This window comes from Rhododendron vialii, chromosome 5a (genome assembly GCF_030253575.1).
Source record: "Rhododendron vialii isolate Sample 1 chromosome 5a, ASM3025357v1".
NCBI lineage: Eukaryota > Viridiplantae > Streptophyta > Magnoliopsida > Ericales > Ericaceae > Rhododendron > Rhododendron vialii.
The window spans coordinates 38119518-38132433 of NC_080561.1; the positions used below are offsets into that span (position 1 = coordinate 38119518).

The 12916-nt window shown below is 36.9% G+C and overlaps 1 protein-coding gene across 2 annotated transcripts; it reads right to left on the reverse strand.

Moving 5' to 3' along the window:
- Positions 1-343: 343 nt before the first annotated feature.
- LOC131326441 (uncharacterized) lies at positions 344-8092 on the reverse strand. 2 transcript variants are annotated; one of them, XM_058359229.1, is made up of 11 exons: positions 7849-8092; positions 5927-6534; positions 5617-5823; positions 5233-5326; positions 5069-5110; positions 4885-4944; positions 3378-4589; positions 3148-3249; positions 1470-1616; positions 1246-1371; positions 344-706 (listed from the first exon to the last, which is right to left on the reverse strand). In XM_058359229.1, the coding sequence occupies exons 2-11, from the start codon at positions 6022-6024 to the stop codon at positions 617-619; spliced, it is 2178 nt and encodes a 725-aa protein (XP_058215212.1). In that variant the 5' UTR covers positions 6025-6534; positions 7849-8092; the 3' UTR covers positions 344-616. The 2 variants fall into 2 exon arrangements, with proteins under 2 accessions (XP_058215212.1, XP_058215213.1); XM_058359230.1 differs by having other exon boundaries at positions 5927-6420; positions 7849-8074.
- Between the last annotated feature and the right edge of the window lie 4824 nt (positions 8093-12916).

A 12916-nucleotide genomic window follows, 5' to 3' on the forward strand; every position in this document is an offset into this window, starting at 1 on the left:
GGTGATTGGGCATTCAGTTGTGATGAACAGATTGAAGAAATGAAATGAAATGAAAACTCTCTCTCTCTCTCTCTCTCTCTCTCTCTCTCTCTCTCTCTCCTGGTTTGTAACTTCCCACGCACCCAACCCACCAAAACAAGAAAGATACTCAGAACTGATTGATAGGTATAGAATTATAAAGCAGGTAGGGTTAATTGACTCAAATAAATGTTAGCTACTTTTTAGATTGATAGGTAGGGTTCATCCCTCGCCAGTTCCAAGTTTGTACATTCTCTTTTCCCTAAAATCTTATGTGCCTCGCCGAAAATTAAGTTACCCACATTGGCATCAAAATTGCCTGAGGTTATTGAAAAGTACAATCTCTATATTAACATAAAGCAGGCCAGTTTAGCCTTCCTAATTAATACAAACACGATGCACTGAGCAACTGATATCATCAGTATCGGGTGAACAGTCGACTCCTAAATCAAAGAGTAGTACTATTGTTACAGTCATAGAATGATAGATTACAGACATTTTGACAACCAAACATACACACGGTGCAGTCCACACGAAACACACTTGTTGTGACCAACTCACCGGTGAGTGAGTTCAGTTTCCAGGGGTGTAAAATGCATCAACTCTTGATAGAAATCGGAGACTGGGTTCGTTGCAGTAGTTGCATCAGCGGCCAGAAGATGTCCAATCTGTGGAAGCCCATTGAAGCCTGTTTCCACAGAAGAAATGTTAAAACCAGATATTATCTACCATTACGACCAGGCCCAGACCGAGGCATAGGTCCACCAATCCGCCACGTAAGACTCTAAATTATTGGCCCAAAATAGGATCCCAATTAGCAAAACCTTATTTATTCAACTTTCACAGAATCTGAAAGAGGCCAACAATGGGCTAAGCGGACAAGTATTCTGCCTCTACACGAAAGGTATCGAGTTCAAACTCGCATGCTGCTTCTTACTCTTTATTTTTTGAAGGTAAAAAATTCAAAAAAAAAAAAAACTCTTCATTGAACGATTTTAGAGCTCCTGGATTTCAAACCCGAAACACAGAAAAAAATGCTAGACCAATGCATGTTCTCCATCCTACATAAATAATTAAACACTTATAATAACACTTCAAGTGGGAAAAAAAATTTCTAATTTTTTTGCTTGTGTTTCCTTTGAATTGTTTTCTTCGATAAGCTAGGCCTCAGAATGTCCAGGGCAGGTGAATGTCTTTTCAAGTGCTGGTTTTGGAATTAGGTTATACCTCAACAACGAAGTGGCCCCATGTGTTGCTCCCACGGCTCTCCATCGCACCCTTCAAGATGGTCAAGTCAAAACGACGGATTACCTCAGCAATTTCTAGAAAGAGCCCATGATCATCACATAGCATCTGCCAAGATATCCACCAATTAGAAAGAGCAAAGCTATGTTTATACAATTAGTAAGGTAATGAAATATAACACTAAAACATGAGGTGACAGATCAGACCTCTATTAGCATTTGTCCTGGGTTTTCAAGATCTTCCACAACTATCGGGCAAACTTGGACATCGCTTCCCAGTTCAAAAGCCCAGCTTGTCCCACTCTGACTATTACACTTGGTGTCAGATGATTTCACATTCTTACAACCCGTTACCTGCATAGCATTCCAAGTGCAAATATTTCAAAATATCAGCAATGTCCAACTCCATTATATTGCGGAATCATGTTTTGTAACAGCTAGCTATAAAATTAGCTTCAGTAATAGTTAACAGCTGGTTATGTAAAACAAAAGATTGATTTTTCAACTCTTTTTGAGTTTTTGGCTTTTAAGAAAGAGAGAAATTGCTATGTCGAGTTTGTCCCCGTGATCTCAGTGGCAAGATGTCATTTGCTACAAGCCTACAATAGGGACATCTGTCAGGTATATAGCAATGGGTATACAACAAACAATTTGCGGTCGATGTGTCTAGCAGGTTTTATCCATAGAACACTTTTGAAAAGCAATCTGTAGTGTTTGCCAAAATGTCTTATTAGCAGATTTTCAGATTCTGGGAAATTCAGGTTTGGGGTGGTTTTAGGTCTAGATTTTAGATTCCAAGTAATTAAAAGGTGATTTTAAGCTTTTTGGACCAAACACAGTTACTAGCTTTTGATGTAGCTTAATAACGATCTCACAGCTATCACAAACACATTTCTTTGCTTCTACCATAATTTGAAGCTGAATCAAGCTATCACAAACACCCCCATAGAGCCAAGATATAGAAAGTGTCAAAATGGCTCTTTGTAGGCTTACCAACCCCGAAGTCCAACTTCACATGATACACTAACGTAAACAAACTTCAGAGAGTTGTTATCAATTTAGCATACCTAATGTAATTTTCAAGTGATGTAAGTAGTTTAAACTTTAAAGCATCCATACAACAAAGATAAACAAGGGATTGACTACATTCCTTTGTCCATCCAGCTTCATTAAGCCTTCAACACCCTTGAATTGTATAAAATAACCTTGTCTCCGAATGATTTCCGTAATTCTTTCCTCTATTCATGCCACCTCTTCAGGCCAACATTAATACATTATAGTCCTAATCTTTGAACGATGGGTCTTGAATCCAACAGTATTTCTCCTCCACTCGTTGACAAATGCAGTACACCCAAAGGTAAATGTTCAAGGAGTGTAGTCAAATATGTCCTCAACATGATTTATTGTCTTAGAAGCACACTGATTTTTGTATAACAGTTATTCAACCAAACCAAATGAGCCTATCAACCAACTGATTGTATCAGAATAGGATTTCCTTCTCATATTCTACAGCACACCAAACTCATTCCTTGATTGAATTTTTCGCCGATCTTTGGTTTGTTACAAGCATATGGCCACAAATTTTGGAAGCTGTAACACCCTTTTAACTTCTTCAATCAAACCTCTGCTGTCTACAGTACAATACAAGGTAAATCAACCAGTATGTGTACTGCCATTGCCTGAATTTAAAACCTATAAGCATGCCAAGCAAATCTCACGCTGACTGTATTTTTCAAAGAAAACAACATATCCTAAACATGCTGCTACTCTACGATTATGGACTCTTAATCAAGTGCCTGACAAAAACAAACGGTTCACATAATGCTACACAATTCGTAAGACCTGGAAAGAGTAACTCAAAATAATACGGACAATATTCACTCACCGCTTGATGGACCGAATGCTTTAGTTTATCAGCCTGATCAGAAACACTTCTTAGGAACAGCATGTGCTTTATTGTTTTATCAAGGAGGCCATCAATGCTACACTGTGTTCATAATAGAAAAGAAAGCAAAGTATTATACAAACAAGAGAGTAAGAGACAAAAAGTGGCTACCAATTTCAACTATAAGTCTACAACTATGCAAAAAATTGTTAACCCTCAAAAACTCTAACCTTTGAACCATTTGGAACAAGCTCCCGCAGCTCTTTCACCCGATCCTGGATCAATTGCCTATCTCTTGGCCTTGGCTTCTTGTTTTCACCCGGTTTGGCCCGTTTTTTTCCTGCATGAGATAGCTTTGACCCCTTCCTAGTTTGCATGCAGCCATACCCTTTCTTCTGCTGCTCTTCCTCAGTCAATGTGCTTACCATGCTCTCAAATGAAGTGGGAGGGGATTCAATAACAGCATTTCGGGCCCTAGCATCACATGCAGTTGTCTTAGAGCTCCATGGAACCCTTTTCTCCTCCACAAATGCACCTTCTTTAGATGGAATTTCTGCTTTCTTGGATGCAGCAAATTGCCCCAATGATGTAACAGAAAACTTGGTATCATTTGAATTGTTAGATAACTCGTCATTCAATGAGCTATGCATATCAGGAACAACAGCTTCCGACCCATGTTCTGCAACTTCGTTTTTGGCAAACCATCCAGTTGATGGCTCAACACCATGGCTGAGATCTCTATTCAAGATCTTACTTGAACTATAATATGCATTCTCATTCATGAGAGATGGATCCCACAAATATTCCTTGGCCTCCTGCTCCAGCAAACCAGGTCCAAGTGCTGTGTGGAGCTCACAGTCCGTGGGAAAACCGAAGAAAGTTTTCACAATTTCATGACCCCTATTATCAGCATCCTTGTCTTCAAATGTTTGTTCCACCAAATCTCCACCAAGCAAGGAGTTCATAGCCGTATTGTAGATGTCAGAATATAAGCAAGCTTGCAAATCATCTTCAAGAGTCGGAAATCCAACCATGCTACCCCCCATCATCTCCAACTCAATATCATGTAGTGATTGATGGAGTGATTTTGATACTTCCATTAAATCCACTGATTGGAAGCAAAATTGATTTTCCTCCGTAAATTTGACAATATCTAGTGATTCTTCTCCAGATATGTGAAATGGATCTTGAACCAGACACACTGGCATCGTTTGATTATTAGTTGGCAATTTGTTATTCGTTGATTTGACGCCATAACCAGGCTTAGGATCTTCATCTATCATGTGGTCGACTGTAACGGTTAATAACTCATCCAAGTTCTCCAGGGGAGCAGGCGTAAGTGGCCAAGATGTCTGAGCTCTAACTTCCATGAAATCCATTCCAATCATGTAGGCATTGAACTTATCCTTTATACAAGCAACCAGAGCCTGATCCTCAGCAACCTTAAGTATCAACAAGATTAACAAGGCACAAATAAGACCAAATTGAAGAGCCAAACATCAAATGCACGCACTCACACAAGCACAAAATTATATGCACAAATGAGAGAGAGAGAGAGAGAGAGAGAGAGAGAGAGGGTACAAGTAAAAAGGTACTTCTGGAGCATACGAAGTCCTTGGCAAGGGGAAACAAACCATCATGGGATGCACGCAACATGGCTAAACTAAGCACAATGCCGTCAAATCCACGACGGAAACAAAGGAGAATAAACACATGCCATGAAAGTGGAAAACACACCTTTTCCAATGCACCAAGTTGCAAAACTCCATGTGGACCAACAGGTATGAGTACAATTGTCTGCATGAGCATTACAGGGAAAAAGAAGGCATTATTCACAAAGAAAAGCCAATTTATTGTTCATCTGGTCAACGATTTCACAATCAAAATACATGGAGGGTCAATCCATGGCACTAATAATTACCTTAATACCAGCAGCAAACTGAACTAGCCATTCATATGGAAACTGCCATGGAAAATTACATTGGTAAGATAATCAGCTCGCTACTAACAGGATTGTGGACTATAGTCATTTCACTATTGGCAGAATCTTAGCTAGTTATGTACTAGTGTCATCAGTATGCTCACCTGAGGAACCTCCTTGGATTCGAATTCACAGGAAAATATATCTTCACATAACACCCAGCCATGGTTCCCCGTATATGCCACTTCACCAACAACCCTGCTCGATTTTAAAGCATGACTATCAATTACCCTCACTTGTAAAAAGTGAAATCTGTAAATGTAATTGAGAATACTCGAAATTAAATGCATTTTATAATCAAGTGATCATGCACAAGGTTCCTTGCTCAGTGGTTCGCCTTAGACTTGAATTCTTGAACACCATAACATTATAGGTTAATTGCTCAGGCCGTCAATATATAGAATTTCTTCCTTTTGAACTATTTAATTGAAGAGCAAATAAAACAAGCATGAGGTTGTAATAACACAAGTTCAAGCTCAAGAATTTACCCTTCTCCCAATCGATAATGAACACCTGCCAAATCAGCCACAACTTGCCCAATTGAATATTCACCTGAAATGCCATCATTTCCACATGATCCACAACCAGAAGAGAAGATCTTGTTGGATCCATTGAAGCATGTATGATCCAGTATGCTATCTGTGGATCCTCTCAGTTTTGGATCATCATAGCATCCATCTTCCCATGTCAAAAGCCTGAAAAAAAGAGTTATATCAACACCAGTAGCTAGTATAGAAGCAGTTTAGTTTCTACATATTTTCACATAAAAGGGCCTTAGAAAGAAGTCAAGTAACTTACATCCCATTCTCATGCTGAACCTTCCAAAATACTGCATAATTCCAATGAGAACTCTGGCAAAGACTCAGCAGGAACTGGCTCAGAGGGGAAACCCCCATATCTAAAATTCTTCAGAAACAATAAAGTCCCGTAGATCAAATACTTAAATAAGCCAAGCTATCACTACAATCCTAACTAACTTGCTCGATATGAACCTCGCCCAGCCTGTTTTATCCGCAAACCCGCTCTTCGTTTTATAGGTGGGCCCGTCGAAGTCATTGCTAGAACCCTCCTCAAGAACCAAGTCCAGGAAATATGTAACAGGAAACGTCTAAAGATAGCAAGAAGCAATGGAGAAAGCTTTGTTTCCTACTGTTTCATATGAGTTCTCCATGAGTTTAAGCTAAAAGTCCACAAATAGGTAAAAATTGAATAGCTTTCTCTTGATCCAGGGAGAGAAAATGGAAGGTTGCAGCCAGTAGTGAATATTCTTCAGATCCAACTCTTCCTTCTGACTGCGGCGCAACAAATATTTACTTCAAATTATTAATTTGCAGAAGCAATACAAATACTTCAAAGAAGCCAAACTCTCAAGATCTCTATTTGCCAAGTCAAATTGAACGCAACACCTGAAGCCATAAAACCAATTAATATCAGGTAGGTGCAACAAAAATTAGTAATAACATCCCTTCTGTACAAACGAAATAATCTGTAAAAATATAAGTTGTTGAATTAACTAGGAATTCCGGCAAACAAAACAAACTGATCAACAAAAACAAATTCTTTTCGCCTTTGTTCTCCAAATTTCCTTTTTAACCAAATACCGGGTGTCTACTTCTATAGAATTCAAGAGAAACACGAGCAAATAACATGCAAAGCCTATGGAGGGCTGCTAAACGAATCAAGCTACTCGAATTCTAGCTTTTGTTCTCATGAGATCAATTTGTTTCATAAACAAGCAAAACTTGAACATTTTTTAAAGCTTGTTAAGCTTTCAAACCAAACTTGAATAAGCTACTACCCGGCTCGTTTGGCTTATTGTGAATAAATCTGAGCAACTCGAGATCGGCTTGTGTTCAGCCCGATTAAAGCTCGTTTGAGACAGCTCACCTCGTAAACAACAAACTAGGCTTGAACATATTCTAAAATATGTTATGTTTTCAAATCAAGCTCGAACAACCACCTGCTCGGCTGGTTTACCACCCCTACCTTTGCAAAACTTAAATTTTGGCGCTCAGATGTCTAATAACTGCCGTTAAGTCTTGTTTCAACGTGTGAAGTAAAATAACTGAACTTTAATATAAATGAACCAGCTTCCCTAGCTCGACAGGAAAGAAAAAAAAAACCTGTTTTGTGGCCGAGAAGCAGATCATTAACAAAACTGCAAAATCTGACCAAATGCAACCACTCCGCTTAGACTAACTAAAAAATATCGTATTTATCAGAAACCAAAATGGCAAGATAAAAATCCTGTCTTTTCACCTTTACTATTCCACCAAGGTCTGACAAACACAGTTCAAGTCCACAACGAAAAAATTGACCTAATACAGCTACGTTTACTAAGAGAAACAAAACATTTCCACACTTATCGGAAACCAAATGGACATGATAATAAAGGACCGCTTCTCCGCGGTTGAGGCCTCTCCCGTTACATCCCAATTGTTCATCTTTACATTCAACAGTCCAGATTTTAAAAACACACTTTCCAGGAACTCTTACAGATTAGAGTTTTTTTTTTTTTTTTTAAATCTGAACCATTAAAAACACTATTGGAAGGCTAAGATCACACGGCTCTCCACGAGAAGCCAGATTCATGTAGTAATAAAAATCCTGTTTTTGCCCCAAGAATTTCGCCAATTATTTCGAAAAACAAGCACACAAGTGAAGAGAGAAGCGGAAAAAAAAATAGGGAAAGAAATTAGGAACAATGGGCAGTTTCGTACCTGAAATTGAAGTGATTTCAAATGGAGGGGCTTCTATTAATTTCAGATTCGTGAGCCTCCATGCCTCCCTCGCTCAAAGGTCATACCAAAGAATCAACAGAGATAGAGCTGAGACTGAGAGAGGATTGTAGATTGGAAATGGACAAGGAAATGAAGGGGGATGAGAGAGAGAGAGTGCGACACTGCTTTTTCCACTCCAACAGTTTCACACACGGAAAACTTTACCGCAAAGCAGATAGTTTTATATACTGGCCCCGCGACCCACTGGGGGCTGCTTTATCCTCTCTCTCCTCTTTTTTCTTTTTTTTTCCTGACAGCTAGGAGCGTGTTGGATCAGTTTACGCGCACATCGATTAATCTCATCTCCTCAAAGGCGGACTACTCGAGAAATCAAGTTTGTCAAGTTAGTTGTCTCATTTATGATTTATCTCACCAGTGATGACCTGAGTGCGAATCTCATGGCGAGCAGGTTTAGGGTTTAGGATTATAAATAACCTCTGAACTCCTCATTAACTAACATACTAACAAACCCCGCTGATATACTGTATAACAAGAGAAAAAAAAAAAAAAAAAGTGGGCTATTCACATCAGAACTAAAAGAATCAAAGGAAATTATTTTTTTGCGGTCTAATCTCAATAATTGAGCACTGGCTAATTATGTGGTGAACAAAATGGAACAATGGGCTTTCTATCGGGGGGCCTTTTTGGTTAATTGGCTTATTTTTTTATTTTTATTTAATTTTTTTTATATTTGTTAACTTTTCGTCATTTTTTGTGAATTATTGTTTCGTCATAACGAAAAGAATCTAAAAAGTAAAAAAATTACAATCAAAATCTAATTTTTTTGAATAAAGACGAAAAAACCAATAAGTCAATTTTTTTATCTTTATTAAATAAATTTGGACCATAATTTTTTACTTTCCCGACTCTTCTCGTGTGGAACTAATACTGAATAAAAAATTGAAGTGTAAAAAAAATTTGAATGAAAACAAAAAAATAGCCAATTAGCCGAAAAGGCCCACTCTCATTCTCACTCTACCCTTTTTGGATTTCCAAATCTTCAAATTGGATTTAATAAGTTTTAAGTATTAGCACATTGGGGCACCGATGAGCGTTGTCTTCTGGGAACGGTCCTATTTGCGAAATTTGTTTTTGTTTAAGGACTTCAAGATAGACTTGGATCCTTTTCAGGGATTAGATGATTTTGTCTGGTTTATTTTTGGGATCTTTTCAAGTTGATTTTGATAATCAAAATCACTTATTTTGTAGATCTTGCTGACAACATCAATTGCGTCAAAAATTATACTCCCTCCGTCCCTTTTTAAGTGTCCTGCTTCGTAATTCCAACTTATTAAAAAAACATCATCATTATACCTTTCACATCAACTTTTTCCTCCACTTTCCCTACTTACCCATCATCATTACACTTTTACTCACTTACTTTTCAAAAAGAAATCTACTTTTAGGGATAAAATAGACAATGCACCAACTTTTACCCATTAACTTTACAAAATGGACACTTATTAAGGGACAGCCCAAAATGGAATACAGGACTATAAAAAAGGGACGGAGGGAGTATCGATTGTATGTCGTAAGATGTATTTTGGACCGGATCTTTACTAATGAAAACGAATTTGATCTGGTTTAGCAATATTTGTACGTCCTCTACGTAAATTTGAAAACCATGCCAAACTAGTTTTTATTTGATACTAAACTATATTTGGCTTGTAGAGTTTTTTTAAGTGTTTAAAGTATTCATTGACATCGAATACATGAATGGTTTCGATAATCGAAGTGAGTCCAAGAAGGGCTCACAAAATGAACCGACTGAGCCATCCAATTCACCGGAGAGGACTCCAAGTCCTTAAGATTTTATCCTCCCTAGACTGCAAAAGAAGATCATTCCCACCTATCAAATTTTCATTGCATCTAAAAAGTAAAAATTCATTAATTGCGTCAAAAGAATTTATCGAAATGGAACATGGAGATATTTCTTCGGATCAGTATCGCTTGTAGATTTGATCGTATATGATTTTAATTACTTGGCGCAATATATTGGATTGGACTTTTTCTTTGGATGAGACTTTCGTTACATTCGGTCAGGTCATTCTGACACGGTCATTATACGTGATGCTTCACGCGTTCGATTGTTATTTCAACGCATTATTGCACCTATTCTGAAAACTCAATGCATAATTTCAAAATCAAATTAAATTGCATGATTTGGGGAGATGAGCTTGTACCAGTTACGACTTTCCTCAATATTCACCAGCTTCTTAATTTTTTTTTTCCTTTGTATCTACCATGTGCATGTATAATAATTGTTCTTCTTTTTTCGTGTTTAATTAGCTAACCTCTAATTGGGGTGGTTAATTTGTTGGCCGCAAGATAATCCTACACAAGCAACACTACTGTTGCAACTAATCCGTTGACTCGTATCGCTAATTTCTGATGATAACATAAACAATACTACTAATGATATAAATGCCTTAATTGCGTTCTGGATTTTATAATTGATTGTTGACCAATTAGAGTTGAAACTAGTACAGTACTTAATTACCAGAAGATACTCCTCTAAGTAGTAAGTTTTGACAATTTGTATATAGGTATTATGTGACCTTTATAAATTAAATAAATCACCTAATCGAGTTGGGTGGTGGGTCATTTAAAATTCTCTTTTGAAAAGTTTAACGTGCTTGATTGAATGAATATGTTATAGACGAATGTGTGTTGAACTCGGATATATAGTTCATTTTATGTAGTTTTTCAAATGCTAATATATAGTTCATATATATATATATATGAGTAAGCTTCTAATGCGGACCTCCGCATCCAAGCAAAGTGCGGACCTTCCCTTTTCTGATCTAATTTCGATGATCCGAGCCGTTCAATATGTTCAGAACGTGATTTTAAGGGTATCCGCGAGAAATCAGGAAAAAAAAACCAGGAAGGGCTTCATCCGAGCAGTTTTTGTTTATTTTTTATTGAACAGTTCAAATAAAAACTGCTCATATCAAGCCTTTCGCGGTCATTTTTTTTGCCGATTTATCACGGCTACCCTTAAAATCATGTTCTGAACACATTGAACGGCTTTGATCATCAAAATTCAATCAGAAAAGGGAAGAAATGGGGTGGTCCGTACTTTGTTTAGATGCGAAGATCCGCATTAGAAGCTTACTATATATATATATATATATATATATATATATATATATATATATATATATAGAGAGAGAGAGAGAGAGAGAGAGAGAGAGTCCCCTTATTATAAGGACCTCCTTATTTTAATAAAATGCGGACCTCCCTTTTCCGATCTAATTTCGATGATCTGAGCCGCTCAATGTGTTCAGAACGGGATTTTAAGGGTACGCGTGAGGAATCAACAAAAAAAAAGACCGAGAAGGACTTCATCCGAGCAATTTTTGTTTGTTTTTTCATCGAACGGTTCAAATAAAAACTGCTCAAATCAAGCCCTTCCCGGTCATTTTTTTTGCTGATTTCTTGCGGAAAACCTTAAAATCACGTTCTGAACACATTGAGCGGCTCGGATCATCGAAATCCGATCGGAAAAGGCGAGAAATGAGGAGGTCCGCATATAAGGTCCTTACTTGAAGATTTCTCATATATATATATATATATATATATTGATTCGAAATTGTCAATGAACATAAAGATATGTACAAGTATGGCGTATATTTAGTTGCAATCTACATGATATGAATGAACTTTCAACAATCAAATAAATAATGATGCGACTTTTTTGAAGAGAAGATTTCAATAGCATGAATAATTGTAAAACACTTATCTTATTTTTTAATAGGTATTTATTTTTTATTTTACTTATTTTTTAATAAGTACTTATTTTCTAGTTTACCAGACAAATCATTTAATTCAAATAAATATTTATTTTTCTTATCAAAACGGAGCCTAATTGTAAGACACTTATACATGAAGGGTACAAACCAGCTAACCAACTAAATATCTCAACGTACGGATGCTATGACAAAATATTATAGTACTCCGTATAAGCTATAGCTGGGATATTCCTAAAACAAGAAAGATAACCCGACTGGTTGGCCTTGTGGTCGTCACGTGGATTTAGGATTTTGCTCTTTCCTATAATTTCATGTTCGAAATCTTTTAAATGTTATGAAGTTAGGCCCCCGCTAGTACATGTTGGACTGGTCTCCCAATATTAGCAGAGATTCGCGTAAGTAGACCCGGAGACCTAAGTTATAAAAAAAAAAAACTTAACAAAAAAAGACTGTTGATTTTGTCACTCTCTTTTTTGTTAACGGTACTCCCTTGCAAGTGTATTTTTTGTGCAAAAATACACTAATAGAGGAATGCCGCTAACAAAAAAGGAAATGACAAAATAATTTCCAAAAAAAATATTGACGATTTGCTTTGTGTGTTGCCGTCCTGTGATAAGTTGATCACATAGTTGGAAATAGATGAGATATTACGTATTGATATGTTGACTAAAAATAGGACAGCAACAATAATGCAATAAATAATGGCACATCAATAATAGCTAATTAAATAATTGTCCAAGAATAGTATATACTCTCAATTTTGCTGAAACAAACAAAGTAAGCCATAGTATTTAATACGGGAAGTATCTTCGTACAAGGTAAGTAGTTGACAACTTGGCAAACTCATTGCCATTTAGGATTCGTCATGTATCCCATACCAATGTATGGTCGAGTTTCGTGCTCAACCTTATCCTAGAGATATTGAATAATTTCTTCATATTAGTTCTTTCCAGGGTAGAAAATATATAAGGTTTTTAACATAGGATTATTCTAATCTTCGCTCAAAAGTTGTAGGATATATAATAGATAAGAAATGCATTGATATTCAAGAAAATTGTAATATTTGTGAAAATTTATTAATATATGTGAAATATGTGTTGACATCCAAACTTGTTTAGGAATTATGTGACCGTTTAATATAAATCCCAAGGGTTAGTCTTGACCACAAGACCCCAAGCAAGAAGGCTTCAAACATTTTCAGGTGCTATCAGATCTTATGGAGCCAATTAATGGGTTTTGCTTCTGCTTCAATT